The following is an 18,653-nucleotide window of genomic DNA, read 5'->3' as shown; positions in this document are numbered from 1 at the left end:
GGCCCTTGCGTCACCTTGTTGCCTCTAAAAATAACAGATGCATGCGGCAGTAGTTTCGGGGCGGATGTTTGCCCTGTCGCTGCAAAGGACACTGGTATTGGTGGACAAGTGCAGGGTCCAGGCCTTATAAGTGGCACCCAAAGGTGGGACCAGCTCCAATGCCAACATGAAGTTCCTTTTGCTGCTTGGTTTGGTGGCTGTTGCCCTGGCCGAAAACTTTGAAGGGTAAGTTTTGTCTTTTCGTTTGCAGGAGATTTTTTTGTTTTTTTTAAGAAGTATAATCACAATTTTGTGATTAGCATCAGTCACATAGTGAGAAAACAGCTTGCTGCGTCGCAAATTATTACAAAATCTAAAGTAAGAGGGTTGGGTATAGGTCACCATTCTCATTTAGCTTTACAAGTTTTAATTTACATGGCCTTCAAACTTTTAATGAGAAATCAGCAATTTTTCATAAAAGAGGCACATGAAATAAAAGTCAATTACAGTACTTTTTATTCAAATGAGATTGTACGTATTAAAATTCAGCACTGAGAGAATTTAATTTAGGAGAAATTACATATTTGTTACAGAATTACCAACAACTATCAGTCAAAACAGGCATTTAAAATCGCATCTTACATTATTGAACATAATCATCCGAATTTAACTAAATACACAGTAAATACACACAGGTAAATACAACAATTTAGATTTCCGTCTAAACGTTTTCCACAAAACTGTGTGTGTGAATATGACATGAGAATGTGCTTTTCCTCAGAGATAAAGTCTTCCGTCTGAAGCCTGTTCTTGATGAGCATGTGACCCTCATTAAAGAGCTGGCTGACAGCATGGAGGTATCTCACACTCCCCCACCTTCACCTCCATCCTCACTCACTGCAGGGGTCAAACCGCTCTGCTAATGAGCAAACACATTCATTTGGACTTTCTGATCATACAAGTCACTCAGCTTTGTTGCTTTTTCTTTATGTCTGTCCTTACAAAAAGCTTCCATAAAGCTTTGACTCCTCCTGTTGGACGTGGCTGTACCTTGTGTAGTCCTTCTTAAAGCTCAAGTGATTGTGTCTGGCGCCCTCTGCAGGTGGACTTCTGGAGGCCCGAGAATCCTCAGCTCGTGACCATTGACATTGATGTGGACATCCGTGTGCCTGCCATGTACCTGGACATGGTCAGCACCACACTGCATCAGAGCGACATGGAGCACGAGTAGGTCACAATACACACAGAATGTCTGGATCGAATTGTTGTGGGTGAAAATTCAGACAATGTCATTTCCAGAGTGCTCATTGAGGATCTGGAAGAAGCTGTGAACCGTGAGCGTGACAGCGGCCCGACTCCCAGAGCCCACAGCTACACCAGATACAACAACTGGGAAACTGTAGGACACCAGCCTGGCTATATTGAGTAAAGTTGTGTAGCTTTGACATGCTTTGTACCTCACAGGCCTGTTTTCTGTGCTGATTTCAGGTCCAGTCTTGGATTAACTCAGTCGCCTCATCCAACACCAATCTCATCAGCAAACAGGTCATTGGAAACACCTACGAGGGACGTCCCATGACCGTCCTCAAGGTATGAGCACAATAAAAAATCATATTTAAAAAAATAATGGCTAGTTTATTTAAATATCATGACACAGGATTAGGAACAAATGGCCTTTACTTTTATTTTCTATGTTTACAACTCCAGCTTGGCAGGACGTCCAACGTTGCAAAGAACGCCATCTTCCTGGACTGTGGTATCCATGCCAGAGAGTGGATCTCCCCTGCTTTTTGCCAGTGGTTTGTCAAAGAGGTAGGACATGACATTTAACATCAAAAGTAGAAATGTGCATTGCAAAAATAAGCTTGTTTCTTGCTGTAGGCTCTGGCCACTTACGGCAGCGACGTTCAGATGACCAACCTGCTCAACCAGATGGATGTGTACGTCCTGCCCGTGTTCAACATCGACGGATACGACTTCACCCACAAGAGCGTAAGAGTCATCTCAGAATAATCAATCAGTTTGGTAAAGCTATTGCTGTATCAAATGGAATATGCTTTACAGTAGAAATGAAGCCCTGAAAACTATAACAACATAGAATAAATTGCAGAAAATGTATTGTTTATATGAAGTTAATTACTTTCTCATTTTGTTTCGGGCTTTTAGAACAGGATGTGGAGGAAGACCCGCTCCAGGAAGTCTGGATCCAGCTGCATCGGAGCTGATCCCAACAGAAACTTCAACGCCGGCTGGTGCAGTGAGTCTGACAAAAGTGGCAAAGCTTTTCATATTTGTATCTTGTGTCTCAATTTCCTCTGTTCTCTGTGTGTTCTAGCCCTGGGAGCCTCCAGCAACCCCTGCAGCGACACCTTCTGCGGGTACTCTCCTGAGTCCGAGATCGAGGTCAAGAATGTGGCCGACTTCATCCGCAGGAACAAAAGCATCATCAAGGCGTACCTCACCGTCCACTCCTACTCCCAGCTGCTGCTCTTCCCTTACTCCTACACCTACGAGCTGGCCGCAGACCACAGCGAGCTGGTCAGTACCGCCCACTTAGCATGAAGCCTTCTATTCATTCAAAAGTCATTGAATAACCACATGAATATGCAAAAGGGAATGAATAACTGGGTATTAAGCGACATGTCGGACAATGTTTTGAGGGTGTTTTAGGAGTAAAATACTATGAAGGCAAAACACTGCAGGTGAAGAGGACAGAATGTTCTCATGTTTGGGACGTACAGATCTGAAACATGGAGTCACACAGGAAAAATAGAGTCTGGTAGTCGGGTTTAAATTTATTTAAAAATGGGGGATAAAACATGCAAAGAAGATTTTGGATCTTATTTAGTTTAACTAGATCTAACTGAAAATTGGCCTTGTTTTGTGGAGTTAAAACTTGAATAAATCATGCTTTGAATTATATATCAACAAATTGTTAGGTATAATTCTTCAACATTTTGAAAAGATTGTTAAGTTTGGTGTGTGTAGGTGCTACTGTAAGGGCTGATCCTTATCCCTTTATAGGAGAAATATGAAAACGGCCATTTGAAGTCACAATGTCCCCTATAAATGTAAGTAGGCAAGAGTATTAAATTAAATAATAAAACATATTTAGGTGCAGATTGGACAATTTAGTTTTTTTTGTTTCCATGTGAAAGCGTATAATGTTGAGGGAACAAATAACATAAATGAGACAAAAAAGTTGCGTTTTGCCTGTAGTGTCTTGTCTTAAGCCAAACTAATATTGTACGTTTTTAGTTTGATGAAGTTTGACATGAAGGAATGTACATATGTGTTTTAATATAACTTATATCCCAATCATTTCTAATACCGTGCAGCAGATCATCGATGTCATCCATGATTATTTAAATGTCATAAACTATAATGGCTCACAGTTCATAACCTACTATAGATTACGTGTTCTTTCAAGCCTAAGATGCATCATTCATTGCAAAAGAAATCATCTCTTCTAAACATTTAACATTAGTTGTGCATGTTTCAAAATCTCTGGCTCATCTTCCCCAAAACATTTCACACAAAAAAGGTGCATGCTCATAAAAAAGCGATTATGAAGTTGTTTCCAAAAGCTTAAGCATGAACTCAGCCTAGTGCCATTAAGCCTGTTATCTAAAAGCCACACTTAGCTGCTGCAAATCATTGACTCCCCGCTCCTTCTCATGGGTCTTTTAGCTCTCACTGGGGTGTCCACGCGCTGTGCAGTTAACACTCACACCAGCGCTCACACTCGCAGGCGCATCACACACCCCGCTCTCTACCCACGTGTGTAATTTAAGCTTTCTCTGACACTTTACAGAACAAAGGAACTCTCCGCATCCTCGATAACTCTTCTGTCTATCCCAAAATATAATTTCCTGTCAAAGCATTTCTCCAGAGGTTTTAATTTCCTGTGCGAGCAAACTGGAGCATTCCATGTGCTGAGGACGACTCGTTTGTATGCTATGATAATGGCATGAAATATTGTTGCAAGATGAAGTCTGGTTCTTGTTTTGATATTGTATGAAATATGTAACTTGAGAGTGAAATAACAGAGTATTTAAAGCAAACACACAGGAACAATCTAGATGAATATTGTGCTCATATAACCTGTATGATTATATTGCAGTAGTCTACATACATATATGTGTTGTGATTGTTCTGACTGTGGTTCTTGTGTGCAGATGAAGGTGGCTACAGGGGCCTCTTCTGCTCTGAGCAGCCTGTACGGGACCCGCTACACCAGTGGGCCTGGTGCTACCACTATCTGTAAGCATGTTACATTACAGCTGTATTCCTCTCACCGTGGGGGGGTATTTCTGTGGAAAGGCTTTGATAGTCTGTTTTGTGTTTAATATTATGCATTATGGTGTGCTCACGGTGGACTGAGAGGTGCATATCCAAACAGAGCTGGCCTCTACAGAAAAAAAGACAAAGCTAAATGAAGAGACACGTCTTTTCTGAACAAAGGGCTGTTGTTGCCAAAGCAGGATTTGACTCACTGGAGCTGTGTGTGCTCTCTGTGTGCCCAGACCCTGCTGCTGGTGGCTCTGATGACTGGGCCTATGACCTGGGGGTGAAGTATTCGTACACCTTCGAGCTGCGCGACACCGGGCGTTACGGCTTCCTGCTGCCCGAGTCTCAGATCCAGCCCACATGTGAGGAGACCATGCTGGCCGTCAAGTACATCGCCGCCTACGTGCAGAAGAACCTCTACTAAAGAGAGAGGAGCTGCCAGGACCCCTGCCAACTCCCCTCCTCTGTACCAGCCCCCAGACCTCCCACTCCAGCCTGTTTCCATGGATACGGGCACCTCCCGCCATGTTGCCTCGCTGTGCTTGACAGAATGTCAAGATGAGAGCAAACAATAAAATCAATGATCCATCCCCACATGCTGAATAAAATGTGTATGTGTGTGTGCATGATACAGTGTGTGATGGACGGCTGGTGGGCACGATCCTGTGTGTGACCACCACTCTGAACGCACCACACAATTCACATCATTCTGCTTGTTTAACCGTTCAACGTAGGCTACACCTTTTCATATTTACATATCCATTCAAATAGAATTAAAAAGTATCAGGGGAATGTCCCTATAGCTTGTGTTCATAAATCTTAAATGGTCGGCAAAATACCTGTAACAAAATGTTGAACCTTATCATTATTTGTGTTGGATTGTGTCCAAAAACCTGCCATTTTAATCACATGGTTAAAGTCCCTTCAACTGAAATCAATTTCTGAGGCTATTGTAAAAATAACTATATTTCAAGTTGAACTTTAAGGTTTTGTTTTATCAGCAATTACAGAGATATGAACCATAAACCAGGTCAAATCTGCACCTGACAGTGAAAAAGCAAATTCTACCACATGATTCTGACCCACTCCAGCTCAGCTTTAAACTACAGGCATTCTGGGATGTGGTGACATTGGACCCTGGATGTTCTCTTCTTGTTGAGCTGGCTCTGTTCCAGTGGTGGGGGTTTGTGTGGGAGGCAGGCCTTTTAAAGGATTTGGGTGCAGTAACACAGCGTGTGACATACACAGTAGTCCAGGCAGTGCGACTGCTCTCACAAGCATCTGTTTCACACTGACAGAGGCGGCTCCTGTCACCGCGGCTTTTCTGTGGAGCAAATTTAACTTTAAAAGGTAAATATGTATTTGTATGAACGAACCAGACATTAAGAGAAACTCTCTGAACACTCAACGATGGGCCACATGAGTCCCAGAAGTCCCACTACTCAACTTCATCTGAGAATGAATTCCATCTGACCACAGGGGCCACAGGGGCCACAGGGGCCACAGGGGCCACTTTGCAGCTGCGTAACACCGCGTGAACACTTCAGAAACAACCAGGAGATTGTTACAATCCTGGTCATTTTAGTTGCTTTATGTTTTCCAACCAACAGATGGCGACAGATATCAAGAGAAGGATTTCCAACAGAGCATACCGTTCCTAAACCCACAGCTTCACTACATTGTCATCTGTAAAAGGACCCGGGGGCCCCGCCCCAGAAGACAAGAACCCGAGAGACACAACTGAGTGAATTACAATGACTGGTTACTATAATTGGACAAATAAATCTGTTTCCTCCATCTTATTTGAACACAGTTGTATGCAGTGCGTAAACGTGAACTCCCTCAACTTCTGGCTCGGGGGCCCAGTGTGGGCGCGGGTGGGGGGTGAGGGTGCGGTCACGTGACGCGGCGCAGCGCCTGCCTGTCATTGCTATAAATCCACCTCTGTATATTTAGACAGTCCTTTTCTCCAAGTCGCCGTGTCCCAGTCGCGCGGGCTACACACCAGTAGCTTGTCCCACATCTTCAGTCATGGCTGGTATGTGACTTTTTCAAACTTTATTCTGAACTGTTGCGTGTTTGCCGCGCGTGCTGTCCGTGCGTCTAAACCTCAGATTAACATTTTGCGAGTGTCAAAGTGACCTTATATAAAGGGCACTGATAACGGGATGTTCTGGGTGGATCCTGTCACTACTTCTCACTCCTTATGGATGTAAAGTCAAACGTCGCTTACTTACTCTATGTTCAGGATTTATTCTAAAGTTAAGACGTGGACTGGTACAAACAACAGGTTACATTATGTCCAATGCAAATACAAAAGCTGACACCACACTATAACATGAATACTATGCACGGAGCTATATCGGGACCCTATTTGGTCACGTAACAATTAGGACACGCTGTCCTGTCTGCGCAGTGACGCTGCTGCGCTTCATGAAGTGTTCTGGAGTCAAACCCACGCGCTGACATTAAAGTCACGACGCCTCTGAAGTCTTTGAGAGTTTTAGCACGTCTTTGTCTGTTTGACTTTACACTTTATGCCTCAGAGCTGCTTTACCAATGGGAAAAGGGGTGTGAGACAGGGGGCGTGGCACTCTCTCTATAGGAGCCGTGTTCTGGGTTCAGGCTGTTCCTGGGCAGTTCCTGGGGCTGTTCCTGGCATGGATGTATTAGGTTCCGGGACTGTACTGGGGCTGTTCCTGGGCAGTTCCTGGGGCTGTTCCTGGGCAGTTCCTGGGACTGTTCCTGGGCAGTTCCTGGGACTGTTCCGGGCATGGATGTATTAGGTTCCGGTACTGTACTGGGGCTGTTATGGGACTGTTCCTGGGCAGTTCCTGGGCTGCTGTTCCGGGACTGTTCCAGGGCTTTTTTGGGGCTGTTCCAAGACTGTTTGGGACTGTTCCAGGGCTGTTGCTGGGCAGTTCCTGGGCAGTTCCTGGGCTGTTCCTGGGCAGTTCCAGGGCTGTAACGGGACTGTTCCGGGGGGTGTTCCGAGGCAGTTCCGGGACTGTTCCAGGGCTGTTCCTGGGCAATTCCTGGACTGTTCCGGGACTGTTCTGGGGCTGTTCCGGGGCTGTTCCGGGGCTGTTCCGGGGCTGTTCCGGGGCTGTTCCGGGGCAGTTCCTGGACAGTTCCTGGGCTGTTCCGGGACTGTTCTGGGGCTGTTCGAATGAAAAAACAGTGGGTGGTTAGAGCCGAGCCCAGTCATGTTGACCCCTTGGCTCACACGCTGCTGTCACACAACTCACCCAAGTTCCTAGATTATTTCGTCATCTACATTTATATGCTCCCACAGACACTCATTGCGACTTGCAGGTAGATGGCACATTTTTCTCTTCACTGTGTAGATATGGTGTCATATCATAAATATCACAATAAAGCGATGAGTGGTTAATTGCCCACTTAATTCTAGTGTGTTACATGAGTAATATTATTTCCCTCGTTTGGCTTACAGTGCCACTACGTGATATATTTGTGTGAATCTTTGGGATGACAGGGCCAATAGTATCACCCATCAATCAAAGGAGTAGAGTTGCACACAGCCCTTGTGTTCTTGGGCAAGACACTTCACTCACATCGCCTATAGATACAGTATATAGTGGAACCAGGAAGTGCACTAGATCTTCCCCGATCATTGTGCGACTAGTTTTCTCTGGTAACAATAAAGAAGAGAGGATAAAAGGGGAAACAAGTTGACTCTATACCTTCAAAAATATGTTTTTTATTCAACAGATCAGGCTTTTGTGACACTGGCTACCAATGACAGTTATGCCCGAGGAGCTATGGTACTGGGCAAGTCCCTGCGAAACCACAACACCGCAAAGAAGCTGGTCGCCCTGATTGGTCCACACGTTTCAGTGCAATGCAAGTAAGCAACCTCCAGCTGTAAGGCAAATGTAGATCTTTGGTGTAACGCCGTCCACTGCTCAGGGCGGTGCTGCAGAGGATCTTCGACGAGGTGCGGGTGGTGGATGTGCTGGACAGTGGAGACACGGCGCATCTGGCCATGATGAAGAGACCGGACCTGGGTGTGACCTTCACCAAACTCCACTGCTGGACCCTCACACACTACTCCAAATGTGTCTTCATGGACGCAGACACTCTGGTAATACACCGCATGTAAAGAGGAAACATAAATGTTCCTTAACTTTAACGCTGACTGTGGTGGTTCTGGCTGCAGGTGCTCTCCAACATCGATGAGCTGTTTGACAGAAAAGAGTTGTCTGCTGCTCCTGACCCCGGCTGGCCTGACTGCTTTAATTCTGGTGTGTTTGTGTGTTGTCCTTCAATGGAGACATATGACAAACTGGTGCAGTACTGCACTGAACATGGCAGCTTTGATGGTAAGCCAAAGCCCATCTTTTACAATCTTATAAATATGACATAATAAATGCATGCTCCACGGTGCATGGACTATAACAATACATGTCATTAAGGTAGTTTATATATTTAGACTCACAGGAAAATAATACCCTTTGCACATGTTTTATTTCCTTTTATTTAACCATTGGACCTAAACACTTCAGATATGGCCTATAACTTCATGACGTATAAATAATGGCTTTAATTGATTTTATGTTGAAATGTATGATTTCTGCTATAGATACAGTGGGGTCAGAGCTGGGGGTTGTGCAGAGTTATTCTGAGGGGCAGCTGGGAGGGGCTGGGCACATTTGAGAGGTCATGTTATGCACAGAGCAGTTGACATTCAGGCTTCTGCTGTGGCCAAATGTTAACTAAGTTGTCGTCAACATGTTGGCTTCACCTTTTTGTTTCCATCCATTTACTAGAGAATTACTCCAGAGACATTCAGATGTTTTGATGCAACCACGAACTATTTTGACAAAGTTCTGGCTGTCAATGACAAAGCAGTGCACTTTAAAGCCAGGTATAAGTCTGCTGCATCTGGGCTAATGGCTTTTCTCTTGACATGAGAGTTCTGTATGTGCCTTGTGACAAGATTTTGAACAGGATTTCTTTGTCTGCACAGCCAGTGGCAGGGTTTTACCAGATTCATCTGTCTACACTCCCAGTGGATGCTAATACCATTGAGGAGGCAGACTTATTTATAGACACATCTTTTCATATGCACTGAAGCATGAGTCGATGTTATGACCTGTAACATTTCTGTTGAATACATGATGTGCCCATGCACTTTTCAGTGCGATCCAGTTTGTGCTTATGAATTCAGAAAAGTGGTACAGGGCCAAGTCAAACTGGCACAGCAACACAGACATTCTTGCTGTTCATCCTCTCAAAATGAAGACATCAGTATTATAGTTTGTCACAGAAAAATACAGCATATGTTCTGGAAAAAAACGTTAACTGGTACTTTATGACTGGAAGGGAGCGCAAGCCCAATAACTCCCCACAATAACTAAATATATATAAATAATAAAGGATGGAGTTTATTACGTACATAGTAAATGGAGTCCTTATGTGTATTATTGAATCCAATACTGTACCACAGTGTTCCACATCTTCTCAGACCAAAACAGACTCAATCTTGGGCTTCACTTTTACTGGAGCTGAACCACAACACTTGGCATATTTCCTGTCTGTTTTAATTACTTGAAGTTGAGTAGTTATGAATGGGGTTAATATAATTATCTCTTAATTTTGGGCTCCTGCTTCTGTACTGGAAATATGTTGTGTACACAAATCAGACTAGCAATTAGTCAGTTTTAAATAGCCCAATGAAAGGCAGGATTTGTGTTGCAAGATGAATTGGCAAGAACAGCAGCTGTACCCAGCCACTGACAGTCTACGCTAAACGTTGGATCAAGCATCAGACCTTCTGTCATTACATCAAATATTAGCAAGTTCATATCACACTTATCACAAGTCACTTGCAGTCCAGACCATGCTCTGAATGTGAACATAGTCTACATTTACAGGACTCCGGAGGTTTTTTTCAGTTAAACCCCAGGATCATTCCTGTCAGATTTCATGTCACTAACTTCCCACCAGTGTGTTGGATTAGATCAACGTCCCTCCTGAAATATCACAGGCCGCAGCTACATACTGATCTCCCGGAGTCAACTGTGATGTGCATGTGACAGTAGTTCACTCACACATGTGCTCAATGCACAGACTACATGATGTGCATAACAACGGCCGTTACCAATGAGAATCTGGTCTGATGTTGGAAACCTGGCTGGGAGACCTTTGATTTCACCAAATGCAACTCTTGGGCACAGTGTGTCTGTGTGTGTTTGAGAGTGTGTTTGTGGGACAACAGGTCCATGTCTACAAGCCAGTGTGTGTCTGGGCTGTGAGTCATGTCAGTCAAGTCCTTCAGTCAGTCAAGTCCTTCAGACTCCCAGTGCAAGTCCAAGTCATTAAATCAAGGTTTGATTCTCAATCCAAATTGGGTCATTATCATCCAAAACCAGGTCAAGTCTAAGTCTGAGTCCAAATAATAAATTCAGTTCAAGAATTTTCTTAATCATTTGATAACTGTGCGAACTCAGAAGGCCGATTGTAGATTCTCACAGCTTTGAACAAACTTTGAACTCAAAACCATAATTTAAAACCCAATTTAAGCAGATATATAGAAGTAAGTAGTGTGGGATTTGAGAGCTGTAAGTTGTCAAATCCGAGTCCAGGTCGAAGTCTTTGGTCCATGAGTCTTGCCTGAAGCTCAAGTCAAATCATGAGTCATCACCATCAAAAACAAGTTCAAGTCGAGTCTTGGAAGGGATTTGGAAACAAGTCTGAGTACTGAGTAGTGTGTCCATTAACATGCACCAAATAAACAAACAATAATGGCGTTATAGGTTTTATTTGTAAGAACTTAACAAACTATAAGTTGCTTACATGTTTCCCCTTCTCTTACACATGTTGGTATTGTTTGGTCGTCTGTATTTTGGAACATTGTCTGTAGTGACGTTTTCAACTCAAAAATAGAACTGAGTTCCAAAGGTCATGATGGGAAATACTTTCCACATCATGCTCATTTGTTTTTCTTCATTTTCAGGAGGCGACCAAGGGATCCTGAATGGTTTTTTTGGTGACTGGGCCACAGCTGACATCTCCAAACATCTTCCCTTTATCTATAATGTCAGCAGCGTAGCCATCTACACATATATGCCCGCATTTAAACAGTAAGTTGTGAGTATTGTTAAGTTTTGCTGTTTCTGTATTTTCTCTTCTTTTCTTTTCTTTACACTTTAAATAAGGATTTAGTTTATGCGCAGTAGTCATTAGTCTTCATTCATTCTTGTTACGTAAAATGGTCTAGAGTTTTGGACTGTAAGAGCCAAATGTAACCAGAGCCACAATCACATGAGCGTGTGCTTACACTGTGAAGTGACATCAAGTTACTGAGGTGATGAGCAGTTAGATTCCAGCTGCCTCTCTGGTAAGCCCACTGTGTCAAATCCTCACCCAGCAGCTGATGCCCATCCAAAAATAAGACGAGTATAAAGTTCATTTTTATGTTCAATTGTCTTTGTATTGTAAACCCATTGGTAAGTAAGTTAAGCATTGTTTGCTATTTATATATGTGCACAAAGAAATGCACTGCCAAAAAGGTTGACCCGTAGATGAAGATTGTTTTTTGCATAAAATACTCACCAGTTCCACCTTGTTTCATTGTAGGTTTGGTGGCAATGCTAAGGTCGTTCATTTCCTTGGTAAAACCAAGCCCTGGAATTACACCTTTGACCCCAAAGCCAAGCGCCTTTCTGGTGATGCGCACGAGGCCACGTCACACCCGACCTTCCTCATGGACTGGTGGATGCTGTATTCCAGTGCAGTGGTGCCTCTGCTGTACGAGCAATATGGAGACCAGCCTTTCAACTCTGGATGTGTGAAGGTATTGTTTAGTCCATCTGCACATTTAAGGTTTAGTGACTAGTGTCTGAATGTTTCTGAATGTGCTTAATGTTTTGTTTTTAGGGGGAAAGCCTAGAAGCACAGGCTCTTCTCATCTCTTCAGAAGAGCGGAGGGAGAGATGGGAGCAGGGTCAGGCAGATTACCTGGGATTGGACTCGTTTGAAAATATCCAGAGAAAGCTTGATAGCTTCCTCAAATGAAGAAGAGATGAGGGTTTAATATGAAAAGAGCACTTACCGTTCAACAATGTCACCTAGGCCTCAGTTTAGTTTGGACCATACTTGGTCACTGGGTCCTTGTCGGTAAACGACCAGAAAAACGTGAATGTCAGAACTACCAAGAGAACCTATAATCTGGAATCACACACAAAGTCAACATTCAAATTACACAAATAGGAATTGTCACTGTGTAGTGAGTACCTATAGAAAATGTCACAGACTACACTAGGAAACAGGAGTTGAACTGGTTTCATTCACTCTGTATCATTCTTCTTTTTTTCTTTTTTGTATATGTACCTGTTTTATTTGTTTTTCCTTAACATGTGTTTCCTTAATTCAGATTTACTTAAAACATGTTTACACTGCCTCTGAAAGCATATGCTCCAGATATCATATCTGTGCCTTAGGGTTTCTTGAAAACTACTGTTCTGTACCTGGCTAGCATTATCTACAAACCCCGTTAGGATTTGACCACGCTGGTCTTCATTTGAGAATTCTAGAGAGTTTTTGCATTATCTTTTCCCTTGCCAAATATTAAAAAATAATTTTAAGTCATTGAGTATGCTGAAATGATTCTTAATAAGTGTGTGACAAGTAAAAATATGTAGCTTATTCATGGGTTTCAGCTTCAACAAATGCAACACTTTTAGGACTTTTTCCTAGTCAAAAAATAAGATAACAATGTGTTTAAATCATACAAATTTGAGCTGTCCTAATTTATCATAATTCTAACACCCATCAAATCAAATCAATTTATTTTTGTAAGGCCCAAAATCACAACAACAGTTGCCTCTGAGGGCCACAGGGAGAAATGAATCAACAATGTCTGTGGTGGCGATGGAGTCAGACAATGTCTGTGGTGGCGAGGGACGATGTCCCAGGGTCCTCTGTCCTTAGACTCTCCTTCACGGCCAGGAAAAACTACAAAAAAAACCTCTTTGGGAAAAAAGCGTAGAAACCTGGAGGAGTTCCAGTGAAGGAGAGATCCGACTCTCACAGACGGACACGAGGAGACTGGAGCTGGACCCACTCTTCAGGCAGAAGAGGGACCGTCTGAGTCGAGCTGGACCCACTCTTCAGGCAGATGAGGGACCGTCAGAGTCGAGCTGGACCCACTCTTCAGGCAGATGAGGGACCGTCAGAGTCGAGCTGGACCCACTCTTCAGGCAGATGAGGGACCGTGGGAGGCGAGCTGGACCCACTCTTCAGGCAGATGAGGGACCGTCAGAGTCGAGCTGGACCCACTCTTCAGGCAGATGAGGGACCGTCAGAGTCGAGCTGGACCCACTCTTCAGGCAGATGAGGGACCGTGGGAGGCGAGCTGGACCCACTCTTCAGGCAGATGAGGGACCGTCAGAGTCGAGCTGGAGCCACTCTTCAGGCAGATGAGGGACCGTCCACACAGGGCAGGGACCACTTCACCAGGAGAGGGGCATCTGGGTCCACAGGTCCTCAGGAGTGAGAGAAAGAAAAGAAGGCGGTGAACAGTTTGCAAGTGGAATCAAAAAATAAATATTGTTTGATAGCATAAGTAGTCAGAAGAAGAGGATAGTGCTCAAGCTGTCATACTTCCCCCAGCACAGTTACTCCTAGGGCAGCGTAGCTGAAGCTGTGGGTTTATCTTTCTGTTCCTAACTACTCTGACCATAAGCGATTTCGAAGAGGAACGTTTTAAGCCTGGACTTAAATGAAGAGACTGTGTCAGCATATTTAACATGGGTCGGGAGCTGATTCCATACCCATATTCTCTGCTAGCTAATAATAAATTAACTTAATACACAAAAGTAGATTCAGTTCATGTAAGACGAAAATGACTGCATTTTTAGTAAATATTAAAGATCAATGCTCACAAAAAGCACAAGTTTTATATTGAAGATGACTGCGTGTGAGCTTTTTGAAGTCTCATTGTTTTCTTTCAATTGCATTTGCCTTAAGTAGCATTGTTTTTTGTCTAGACCCGTCTTTGACCTCAAAGGAATACAAATATTACGAGGGTTGCGTAATTGTTGCAAAAATGCACAACAACGCAGCAAATGAGGAGCTGTCGCACCAGCAAGAGAACTGCATCACACAACTTCCGGGTTTGTTCCGCGTTATTCACAACACAACAGCAAAGGACAAACAAACACGTGCAGACACAATAAAATAGACCTCGTATAGACCTGGCATTGGCTAGACTACTGCAGCCTACTGACTACTGCGGGGTACTGCAGTAGAGTACTCCTGTAGAGTACTGCAGTAGAGTACTGCGGCAGAGTACTACATCCGTACAGCTTTGGACCATAGTAAATAAGTAAAGTCGGGGGCGTGTCAGGGGGAGGTCAGATCGTTGTCAGGAAAGTAAACACACTCCATCAAAATGGCTTCGATTCCTGGTCTCCGGGTGGTTCTTCTCGTTTTATTTTCTGTTTTTCTGACCGTGGTCCTGGGTTTTGGACTGCCTGCTCTGCTTAACTCGGTGATGTGGCTTCTCGGGTTACCGGAGACCAGCGTCACGGAATGCATCGTTGGACTCTACTTGGTTTTTGTAGCCTTTGTTGCCATGCCCAGGATTCCCAGAGGATGGGTAAAGGTATAATCATTTATCAAGCATTGCGTTGCATCAACGTGTGGAATAAGCCTTTAGTTTCCTTTAGGCTACACTGCATGGAAAAAGAATGTAATGAACTTCAGTCAAACAGTTTCCCATCCATGCACTGACTGACACATTGCCATATATATATATATATATATATATATATATATATATATATATATATATATATATATATATATATATATATATATATATATATATATATATATAATCCACTGGTGTAATAATCCACAGGTGGAGGGCAAAGCTGTGTTGGTCACAGGTTGTGACAGTGGATTTGGACTCGGACTTGCCAAACATTTACACAAGTTAGGCTTCACAGTCTTTGCTGGATGTCTTCTGAAGGTGAGAGTCCCATTGGCCTTTCCCTGTGACATGTAAATCATTGACTTATTATATATTAATGGTTGACTGTTCAGGACAAAGGAGGAGAGGGTGCTCAGGAGCTGCAGGAGCTGCACTCAGACAGAATGAGAGTGCTGCAGCTGGACGTGTGCAGTGAGGAGCAGACCCACCAGGCTGTGGAACACATCAGACACACTTTGGGGGACACTGAGAAAGGTAAACCTGGGTCAGATTAAGAGCAGTGCTGCATGTGTGATGTGCTGAACAGCATACACCTTTCTGTTTACGCTGAGCAGGGCTGTGGGCAGTGGTGAACAATGCTGGTGTGTCCACATTCGGAGAGGTGGAGTTCACCTCCATAGACACCTACAGACAGGTGTATGAGGTGAACCTGCTGGGCACCATCAGAGTGACTAAAGCTGTGCTGCCTCTGATCCGCAGAGCAAAAGGTCAGACTCACGTTACAGTATGAAAATGGTACAGAAGAGAAATCACACGAACCAACATAATTCTCCCCTTTAAAAGGGTTTAAAGAACAACTGACTCATAATTCATGTGAGGAATGCCAACAATGCAGACTGGAAAGAACTTTACCTCAAGTTAATATTATACACAAGCTTACTTCATTTAACGTCACAAATGTAAGAATATCTAACATTTAGGAACATTTGTTCATTGGGTGTTCTTCTTTCCAAAGGCCGAGTGGTGAACATAGCCAGCATGTATGGGAGGATGGGAAACATCATGCGGTCACCTTACTGTGTGTCCAAATACGGTGTGGAGGCGTTCTCTGATTGTCTTCGATACGAGATGAAAACCTGGGGCGTTAAAGTGTCTGTGATTGAACCAGGCAACTTCATCGTGGCCACAGGAATCCTGACTCGAGACATTGTGTCAAACACATCCAACAAGCTGTGGACCGAGGCCCCGGCCATCGTGAAGGAGGACTATGGGAAGAGTCACTTTGAGCAGCACATGGCTCTGATGCGCTCCTATTGTAACAGCGGACAGAAGGACATGGCCCCGGTCTTAGATGACATCACTGACGCCATCACATCCAAGCGCCCGCACACACGGTACATGCCCACGGAGCCGCACTGGTGGATCAGGGTCCAGCTCATGACTCACCTGCCCAGCGCTTTGTCTGACCTGCTGTACTTCTAACTGCACAGACCAGAACTTATACTGAAATAAGTAACACACTAATGACTGATTTATAGTCCAGTATTGTAAGATTTTTAAGATGATTTTATACAATATTGGAAAATAATTGACGGTGAACTGATAAGCATAATAGTCTAAATGGGCTGGCTGGTGTGTGTGTGTGTGTGTGTGTGTGTGTGTGTGTGTGTGTGTGTGTGTGTGTGTGTGTGTGTGTGTGTGTGTGTGTGTGTGTGTGTGTGTGTGTGTGTGTGTGTGTGTGTGTGTGTGTGTGTGTGCGCGTGTGTGCGCGTCGGCCCCAGTGAGTGATGGCACCATCTGATGTTATGCAACAGCTCGGCCCCATTGTTTGACTATCTGCAGTGAGATTAACAAGAATGAACTTGTGTCTTTTTCTATAGAGATGATATAAAATAAAGAACTTGTAGCTCATTTGGTGGAGGATATATACATTTAGTACAAGCGTTTACTTGAAATGCATAATTATGGCCAACCAGACGCATTACAACAAGTCACCACAAGATGGCAGAGAAACATAAGAGATCAGACATGTTGTGATGACACTATTAGTTGTACTGTAAAGAAGTACCATCTATTATAATCATGGCCAAATTAATATCCATATGTTTTTGTAGTATTTATCGATAATAGACAGATAATATGCCAATCCAACAGAAATGTGTTATAACATGTCTTTAAACATTTTAGTACAAGTTTAAGGATCAGACTAAAGTGCAGAAATACATGTCTGCCTTTATGTTAATGTGTAGTTAAAATTAATCAATATCAAAGCTAGATTAAAAAAATGTAGGGTAAAAATAAAAATCTGGGTCAATTTGAATATCTGACCCCTTATATTTAACTTCAGACTCCCGGGTGACAAACTTTTAAAGCCGATGACAAAATTGAACAAACCAGGTCACATTTTCCATCGTTTATTATGACACCTTTTGAACACACTCTAATAGACTCTTCTAATTCTTACACCTGAAGCCGTCCTCTCCTCCATGGAAACAGTATACATTTCACAGCACTGCCTCCATCATTCCACAGCATCAATGTGTTCGCTTCGCTCCGGCTACAGTGAGACAAAGAACACCATAGAAACGTAAGCAGCACCAAAGCACCAACGTCAACATGGGCCACGTGTTCAGAATATTATCTAGACATTAATCTGTGTAGAGACTTTCCCTGGGGGCGGGTTTTGCTTCTGCAGACAATAATTCACTTAAGCTGCATTTGGGGTTCTGTACAAGTGGATAATAAAATAATCTCTAGATAAAATTAGCAACAACTGCCCAAATGTTATAAGCAGATTTGAATATTTCTGTACAGCAGCGAGGCTCTGCTCATGTGGCCTGCGTTTAAAGTGGCTAAACTGCAAACATGACACAGCGGTTGTGTAAATAGCAGATTGATTTGGCATAATTGCAATATTGGCATATTATTTCAGTTTTTGTATGGTCCAAAGCCTCGTATCTCTAGTAAAACATTTAGTCGTCATAATACTTCACACAGTTGTCATTTTTCTGTGATGATGTGCAGTTCTGGCCCATGTCACACTAAATTAAATACATACAGACATTGAAATGGATTTTCCGGGAAACCTTTACAGTTCCGCACACCGTTATTTGACGTGGTTACATTAAGATTGAGGTCATGATTACATAACACCTGCTACCATGTTGTTTCTCAATGACAAAGGCATTCATGAAATACTCAGGAAGTTAAGACGATCAGGCCAAACAGAAAAGCCACGTCTTGGTAAACAAAACCTTTCCATTTTCACCAAAAGGATCAGACATGACATTCAAAACATCCTAGAGTTTAAAACTGAGCGGAACTGGGCAAACATTCTACACTTTTTAACTGTCAAAAATGGATGTCAAGGTCTTTTAAGTTCAATCTATATAGTCCACAAAATAAACCTAAATGACCCATCTGGCTGTTTTTGTCACATTTAACTTCATTATATCTTTCAGAAAGTTTGATTTTATAAAGCTGGTCACAAACTTGAAGAATAGTAACATGTTCACGGTCACAATAATCAATCGTGATGTTTTTACTCACATTAATCATGACAATCAATTTGATACCGTGACTTACTGTCGAATTGCAAACGTTTTGACCTTGTTTTATGATCAAAACTTTCCGAATTTCAAAGTTTTCTTGATTAAAAAGCGGTGGAATCATTCAAACACAGGCACAACTGAAGGATGTTAAG

General features: G+C 43.1%; 3 protein-coding genes across 4 annotated transcripts in view; all 3 read left to right on the top strand.

Moving 5' to 3' along the window:
• The window catches only part of gyg1b (glycogenin 1b), a 213,020-nt gene extending 200,138 nt beyond the window's left edge, over window positions 1-12,882 (top strand). The window contains exons 2-8 of one of the 2 annotated variants that reach the window (XM_072450914.1): window positions 6,265-6,307; window positions 8,002-8,137; window positions 8,200-8,374; window positions 8,450-8,612; window positions 11,249-11,375; window positions 11,872-12,088; window positions 12,172-12,882. In XM_072450914.1, the coding sequence (XP_072307015.1) occupies window positions 6,301-6,307; window positions 8,002-8,137; window positions 8,200-8,374; window positions 8,450-8,612; window positions 11,249-11,375; window positions 11,872-12,088; window positions 12,172-12,309 (963 nt within the window). In that variant the 5' untranslated portion in view covers window positions 6,265-6,300 and the 3' untranslated portion in view covers window positions 12,310-12,882. Of the gene's footprint in view, window positions 1-6,161; window positions 6,308-8,001; window positions 8,138-8,199; window positions 8,375-8,449; window positions 8,613-11,248; window positions 11,376-11,871; window positions 12,089-12,171 lie in introns of those variants that run through there. The other variant, XM_072450913.1, reaches the window with a different exon arrangement.
• Window positions 729-4,863, top strand: cpb1 (carboxypeptidase B1 (tissue)). Its single transcript, XM_072450911.1, has 10 exons — window positions 729-836; window positions 1,082-1,206; window positions 1,279-1,378; window positions 1,468-1,569; window positions 1,687-1,791; window positions 1,861-1,971; window positions 2,146-2,236; window positions 2,315-2,517; window positions 4,158-4,242; window positions 4,506-4,863. The coding sequence occupies exons 1-10, from the start codon at window positions 831-833 to the stop codon at window positions 4,691-4,693; spliced, it is 1,116 nt and encodes a 371-aa protein (XP_072307012.1). The 5' UTR covers window positions 729-830; the 3' UTR covers window positions 4,694-4,863.
• Window positions 12,883-14,643: 1,761 nt separating the features above from the next.
• bdh1 (3-hydroxybutyrate dehydrogenase, type 1) lies at window positions 14,644-16,740 on the top strand. The gene is made up of 5 exons (XM_072450904.1): window positions 14,644-14,899; window positions 15,158-15,268; window positions 15,343-15,484; window positions 15,565-15,717; window positions 15,966-16,740. The coding sequence occupies exons 1-5, from the start codon at window positions 14,687-14,689 to the stop codon at window positions 16,430-16,432; spliced, it is 1,086 nt and encodes a 361-aa protein (XP_072307005.1). The 5' UTR covers window positions 14,644-14,686; the 3' UTR covers window positions 16,433-16,740.
• Window positions 16,741-18,653: the final 1,913 nt, after the last annotated feature.

The sequence above is a fragment of the Eucyclogobius newberryi genome, unplaced genomic scaffold, assembly GCF_026437365.1.
Source record: "Eucyclogobius newberryi isolate DKJ021-1_F unplaced genomic scaffold, fEucNew1.0.hap1 SCAF_18, whole genome shotgun sequence".
Taxonomy (NCBI): domain Eukaryota; kingdom Metazoa; phylum Chordata; class Actinopteri; order Gobiiformes; family Gobiidae; genus Eucyclogobius; species Eucyclogobius newberryi.
Note: the sequence above shows the minus strand (reverse complement) of the source record. Positions and strands in the feature narration are given on the sequence as shown.

What these genes read in the sequence shown, in the direction of transcription:
- cpb1 (XM_072450911.1), top strand. An exon ending in GATACAACAACTGGGAAACT is followed by an intron (nt 1,379 to 1,467) that starts GTAGGACACCAG and finishes TGCTGATTTCAG; the next exon opens with GTCCAGTCTTGGATTAACTC. An exon ending in ACGACTTCACCCACAAGAGC is followed by an intron (nt 1,972 to 2,145) that starts GTAAGAGTCATC and finishes TCGGGCTTTTAG; the next exon opens with AACAGGATGTGGAGGAAGAC.
- bdh1 (XM_072450904.1), top strand. Translation starts at nt 14,687, where the DNA reads ATGGCTTCGATTCCTGGTCTCCGGGTGGTTCTTCTCGTTTTATTTTCT. An exon ending in TTGCTGGATGTCTTCTGAAG is followed by an intron (nt 15,269 to 15,342) that starts GTGAGAGTCCCA and finishes TTGACTGTTCAG; the next exon opens with GACAAAGGAGGAGAGGGTGC. An exon ending in TCTGATCCGCAGAGCAAAAG is followed by an intron (nt 15,718 to 15,965) that starts GTCAGACTCACG and finishes TTCTTTCCAAAG; the next exon opens with GCCGAGTGGTGAACATAGCC.